Raw genomic sequence first — 6,942 nt, 5'->3', positions numbered from 1 at the left:
TGCAGTTTCAACTGCTTTTTATTTTATAAAATCCGTCTTCTTGCGCCACTAGAGGGCCTTTTAAACAGTAGGTAGTCTGTTAGCGTTGGTCAGTAGTAGTCCAAATTCAATATGAATGTTTGTTTCTTGAAAATTTGATCACGATTTAAATACAGTATTTACTTTTAATATTGCCGATATGTCATCGAAAAGAAAACGTGTTGTATTATCATTAAAAGACAAATTAAAGTGTTTGTTTCGATTATCCGGATTTTTTCTTATCCGGACTACCTTCATCCCCAATTAGTCCGGATAATCGAGGTTCTACTGTACGTATTTTGGAAATGTTGAGTCGGATTAGTCTAGAATCGATAAATTTTATGGAAGAAAATCTTTCAAACAGCCGTAGTCCGTAAACTTGATACGTGTCGGGTTGTGATTGGAAGGATTCGTAAGAAAGCGGATTCCTAGAGAATGGAACGTATCTCTATCTTATAGGGGGGTCGACTGTATTACCAATACAAATAGATTAATTTGTTGGAAATAATTGTTGAATGCTTAGTGAGAAAAGTGTTTTTTTTTTCTTTTCATTCTTTCCATCCTGTTGTCACTAAGAGGACTTTTTATTCTATTCTATCCTAGGTCCTCCAGAGTCATAGGCTACCATCTTAACTGCCTGGCCATTGGGCCATCTAATGAGAGAAGTATTAGTTACTAAATAATTTTTTTTTTAAACTCTTTTCACCCAGTGGGCACTAAGAGGGCCTGTTTATTGCAAACCCATTATGGGTTTGGCCGGGTGGTGAGGGACCATCCCCAAAAAATTCCTGGGAATTATTTGACCCGCTCGGATTCGATCCCGGGTTCCCCAAGCAGTAGCTGCCACCTTGACCGCTCGGCCATCTGGCTGTCAGTTACTAAATGATTAATAGATATTAGTCATAACCATGTTTTGGCAACAAATATTCAACTATTAATTGTATGAAGGCAATCAAACTGATTGTCATCAGTATTAATATAGCTGTATATTGTTGCATATAACTGATTCAAACACAAGCAAAATTTTGACAAACAACAAAAGTAGGAAATTGTATAGAAGTGATCAAAATGAAAGTATAATCCTTGAAAAGTGGTATGAAGAGTTTGGTGTATCAGTATCGCCAAACTCAAGTCACATCAATCCAATATTGTTTTGAGCTAGCAGTGCTACAAGCTTGACTTCACAGTCTGACTTGAGTATTGCTAAATCTTCAAGAATATATTTTTTACTGCAATGCCAATATTATTTGTGTGCTTGTTCAAATTTCCATACATTACTAGTCAACAAAATATCATCTCATGCAGCTGTTTTAAATTATTTCAATAGTGGCTGCAATTTTGATAAAAACAAATACTTCAAATAATTTATTTGGCCAGTAATTAAACAGTATATACTGGCCATTTCTTATCATCTGGTAATCTGAACAATTGCATATCTGTCTAGTCAATCCAAACATTATTTATGAATATAACGAAAACAAATTCATTCTCAAGTTACCTTTGTCTACTATTAATTATGCTACATAAAATAAATAGTTATGTTAATAAATTTTGATAATAAGAAAAAAGTTATTCACTAATGCCTCAAAGTATTAGTGAATATGGTTAATTTGCATTAATACAAATTGCTAGGGGAACAGTAGCTAGTTTACTTTATTGAAAATTTGTATTAACGATTTTCAGAGTCATGGTCGTATAATTTAGAGAATTAAAACTTAATAGGTGATTGAAATCTCTAAATTATAGTATTTTGAATTAATTTACTAAATAAAGTTAAATAAAATTAAATTTATTCACAAAACAGATTAATGTTCTAAATGATTTTTAAATCAAAGTGAGGAAGAAACAATATTTGCCATTTAAGTGTAGAGCAGTATATCAGAGTGATCAAACAAAACAAAACACTAAAAGAAACAAGCAATTATTTATTGTGACACATCACAATGCTGGGCTGCAATTTTTAAATTATTTAATTTAAAATATATGCTTTCCATCTCAAATTAGTACTGTAGTGGCTTGCCCCTGTACATCATACTTTTCCTTTAGCAATGGAGAGGTGCCAGTCACTGCTTTCAGGGGATTTAAATTGAAGTTTTAAATTGAAATAATGTGTATTCCGGAAAGTTGGAAGTTAATCGATTAACTACATATGGCCCCTAACCTAAGATTTCCATATCTGGTCTCGTCTTTCATCTATCTAACTTTGTTCTCCAGATTAAGGACAGACAGTGGGAATTTATAGGTCTATAATTTTTTTCAAATTGCAGCCCAATCTAATTTTTTTTCTGCTGAAGATTATTTGAAAAAGTAGAATACACTTTTTTGCACCAAAAGAGTAAAATTTGATCCAAATTTGGTACAAACTAGCTAAACCTGCATCACTGTATGCATTCCCCAAAATGCAAACTAGCATGTGTTTGCACGGGACTACATCCATTTAAAGGGATGGGCATACTTAAATTTTATCCCTATTTTCTGAATACTATTGAATGATCTGCTAAAATCAATGTTTGAATTGCTCTACAATTGGAGGCCAAACCCATCTTTGCTTACTAAGAGAAGAAAGCCCATTCTATTTAAAATGGAACATTTATTACAGTACCATTCATTATTATTCACTTCAAAAAGTGTAAAAAAGCAACCTTTATTGGAAACAGGTTATTATTTCTTGGGGTTGTGAAGATAATTTATAGTTTGTTTTAGTAAATTCTGGTAAAATTTTTTTACATCACATTAAAATTATTGTTGTGACAATGGCATTTTGCCAAGGCAAAGGCAAAAAAACCTTTAACACAAGAATTCACTTTATCGATGTTTGTTTTAAAGCAAGTTGACTAATTCCTTTTTTCCTATTATCTATTGTATTGTATCTAGGAAATTTTATCACCTACCATTATGCAAATCTTCAGTAATAGAATAAATAATCACATATCTGTCTAGCTAATCAAATCTAATCTATATTCATTGGTTAATAACCCAGATTATACTGTATAGTATTAAAGATCAGACACAAAAGTCTCATACAATATCACAAGAATGCAAAAATTTTTATATATCTGATAAATATGAAAATTTACTCTAAATACAATGAATAATTGTAGAGAATTTGATCTAATGGCATATCACATTTTTCTCTCATTAGTAAAGGATCTGTTTCCAATGAGAAATTCAAAAAAATAGAAAAATATCTAAAACTTCACTGCATATCTCAGACAATAAGTTATTACAAAAGGTAACAGCTTTTATTTGATCCAAATATTTATGATGAGACAAGAGAAAATGGTTTATATAAAAGTAAAGGACAAGATCCATCATCAAATAATAATAATGCTTCAAGTTTTAAAAAAATAATTATCTGATTCAACTACCTAAAGAGTCAATGAACACATTTTATATTAATTAAATTTAATCTTTTAGGGCAAAAATTATTAAAAAATTTTTGAGTAATATTAAAACTATGAAATAAGTTTTCATACTTAAACAATAATGTTTTGTAAAAACTTTTGTGATTAATTTTTATGGGATTTTATTTTTCTTAGTATTTGGATATAATAAAGAATATTCTTTTTAATAAGTACATCAATTTATTTTACACACTTTACAATTACCAAAATTTATATTGTGTATTAACACATGTCCAAAATTAGCAGTTTATTTTGACATAATCCATCTGCAAAGTTGGTGGAATTGAATGAATTCATGAACAAAAGGAAAATTAAGTGCTATGATTTGCACTATTTGTAATAAACAAAATAAATTGGTGAATTAGATTTTAATTAGATTTTTTTTCTAAAATAAATTTTATTTTTGCCACAATGTTTTTGTTTTGTTGTCGTAACCAGAAGAGCCATTAAAAATATTTTTAAACTTTGTGAAAACATGATTTCTGTCTTTAAAATAGCATTGTCAATTTTATTTTAATTGTTCAGGAACAACTCCCACAATGTGCCTTCTATTTCTAAATCCTTTTGTTTAAAATAAAATTCTACGTTTGAAAAAATGGGATCTGCCATGGGGAAGAAGACAAATTTTCTCTGTAGATATTTTTTACTTTAACTTGAAATAAAAGATTGTCACGTGGATGGACTTCAATAAATTCCAAAGCACCAGTTTTTTTTTTTTTTTTTTTTTTTTGATGTCAGTGACGATCAAATATTTTAGCTGTAGAAATGACCGTCGAGTTCTTTCTTTACATATCAATATTCATAGAATGTTGATATGAAAGCTAAAAATAAGATTTAGATGTACCAGTGGTCATCAATAGTCAACTGCCCATTCATTTTCACCCAAAAAAGTATCTACCACTTCTTTCATTGCAAGATTTGGGATGAGCTGATCTTGAGTGAGAGGTGTTCTCGTCACTGGATCAAAGTGACCGACACGCTATATTAAAATAATTCTTTTATATATAAACGGATTCCATAAAAAGCATTTTATAGTGAAAATATGTTAAAAATTCACCTGTAAATGTTCTTCGATGTCCTTCCTGTCGTAAGTGATGCCACTTGGTGTTATCACAGGTTCTCTCATTATTTCAAAGCTTATTTTTCCACATAAATAGTCTGGAACATCACGCTTCTGAAATATAAGAATCAACATTAATCTAATAAGTAATGAAAAGGTAATAAAGGAATTTGATGGAAAATTTGCCATGTGTCTTTGGAATAAAACACAATACTAGTGTTTACTACACCACAAAAAAAAAAATAATGAAAAGGTAATTATAAAAATCAACTTACTCTTCTTCTGTCATCAATTTTTGCAAATAAAGAGTTGAGTTCAGTTAAATATTTCATCTGAAATTTATAGAAGAAAAATTATGTATATATTGTCAAATTTTGTATTTAAAAATATAGTTGTTATTATTTTCTATTCATAAATTTCCAGTAAAATCCAGTTTTTAAAATATCTTATTTTCGCGTAATTTATCAAGTTTACTCAAATTATTTTTTAAAATTATAAAATAAAAACTCTCTAGATAAGTTTTACCAGTAAATTATTGTACAATTGTTAACCAGTTAAGGTAATACAAAATTATAAATTATTATATAAATTAGATAAATCTTTCAAGACATTACTGAAGTATATATATTTTTTCAAATTTCAAAGTAAGAATCATTTTAGATAATGCTACTATCGAAACACCGTTTATTGTGACATTAGTATATGAAATGCAAGACAAATGAATCAATCCAGGTAGAATAATAGTTATAACTACAAAACAATCTCAGTAATCTGACCATTTGCTAGTTTGATGTATCCAGTAATCCAATTCTAGTCAACTCTTGGGAATTACTGGAACTGTTGCCAAGTTGTAGACAAGCTTCCTACTATTTCAAACTCCAATTCCCACTAAATGTGGGATGATATCAAGCCTGAAATTGAAAACTTAAGTTTGGGTACAATATTATAGATTATTATGATCATCATATTAGGCTGATCAAAAAAGTTACAGTATTTTATAATAAAATACTGTATAAATATAAAAATTAGTCCCCCAAAAATATTGTACCTCACTTAATTTAATAGGAATCCACAAACTTGGCAACATTGATCATCCACAACAGTAGTGTGCTCAAATGCTTCAATCAGTAGTCCAACTTGTCTTTTCCTGCATCATTATCCACTCAGCAGTCACCGACGGATATATCCGTCAAGAGCAATTGTGTGGCACTGGTGAACAACAGATATATCCACAAAATTCTTTTATGGATATCGCCAAAAACTAGTGAAAAACTACCGCAAAAAAAAATTCACATAAAAAGGGAATTATGTAACAATAAAAAAATACTTTTCTTTATTAGACATTACCATTTCAGAAAGAGATTTTGTAAACAGTTATGAGAAAAAATGTGTGGGAAAATACTTAAAAAATGTCCCACTTTTATTCTCCACTACATAGGGATGGCACCATACCTTACTAACCTACTGATGAAAGGTTAACAGTTGACTCCATGCTATCAAATTCATTTTTGTTCCATTTGAATTCACCTTACTTCAAATAATCTGGCAATCTCCTTAATCTGATACTGTTTCAGTTACATATACAGTAAATTATATTACCAAGGTTGTATTGTATTATCAATGCCAATTCAAATATATTAAAATACAAAATTTGAAAAATTTTAAGAGAGAACTATTGCACCCACATAACAGTGCAGGAGTACAAAATTCAGCACTATGACAACCGACCAATTCAACTTTCTTTCTTTCTACAAACACATTTATGTCATTTGCATGTAATCATGTCACAAATTTTTTACTATATTGTATGTACTCATTACATCATTTACAGAATTAGAGAAAAAAAATTTATTTAGATTGCAATAAAGTTTAAAGCATGATCAAATCTGTGAACTGATATATTATATAGAATATTGTTACTCTCATCCTCAATGTTTTTGAATAGTTTGAGAGACTGAGATGGCTAAGACCACAAAGAATTTCTTTTGTCTATTAAATAAGTACTATCTATAAGGACCTTGAATAAGTTCTCGCTGTTTTTTTGTGAAAATTAACACTTTATTTAAAAAAAGTCGTAATAAACACGTCACTGAAAGTATTGTCCATCACTAGCCACTACTTTCTTCCATCGTTCTGGCAGCATTTGAATTCCACGTCGGAAAAACGACATGTCTTTTGAGGCTATCCAAGAGTCAACCCATTTTTTGGCATCTTCATAAGAACGAAAGTGCTGCTCAGTCAGGCCATGTGCCATCGATCGGAACAAGTGATAATCGGAAGGGGCGATGTCTGGTGAATATGGCGGGTGGGGTAGGACTTCCCATTTAAGCGTTTCCAAGTACGTTTTCACCGGTTGTGCAACATGTGGCCGAGCATTGTCATGTTGCAAAATCACTTTGTCGTGTCTCTGCTCATATAGCGGCCGTTTTTCCTTCAATGCTTGGCTCAAACGCATCAATT

General features: G+C 30.3%; 1 protein-coding gene across 1 annotated transcript in view; it reads right to left on the bottom strand.

The window, feature by feature from the left end:
- Positions 1-3,584: 3,584 nt before the first annotated feature.
- LOC111614950 (E3 ubiquitin-protein ligase CHIP-like) overlaps positions 3,585-6,942 on the bottom strand; it is a gene marked incomplete at its 5' end in the record, with an annotated part of 36,271 nt that continues 32,913 nt past the window's right edge. The window contains 3 exons of the mRNA XM_023356323.1: positions 3,585-4,401; positions 4,480-4,596; positions 4,758-4,814. Coding sequence (XP_023212091.1) covers positions 4,276-4,401; positions 4,480-4,596; positions 4,758-4,814 — 300 coding nt within the window. The remainder of the gene's footprint in view (positions 4,402-4,479; positions 4,597-4,757; positions 4,815-6,942) is intronic.

This window comes from Centruroides sculpturatus, unplaced genomic scaffold (assembly GCF_000671375.1).
Source record: "Centruroides sculpturatus isolate CEXI.00-Female unplaced genomic scaffold, Cexi_2.0 scaffold1640, whole genome shotgun sequence".
Lineage (NCBI taxonomy): Eukaryota > Metazoa > Arthropoda > Arachnida > Scorpiones > Buthidae > Centruroides > Centruroides sculpturatus.
The sequence above is the reverse complement of the archived record's forward strand: the minus strand, read 5'-3'. Positions and strand labels throughout refer to the sequence as shown.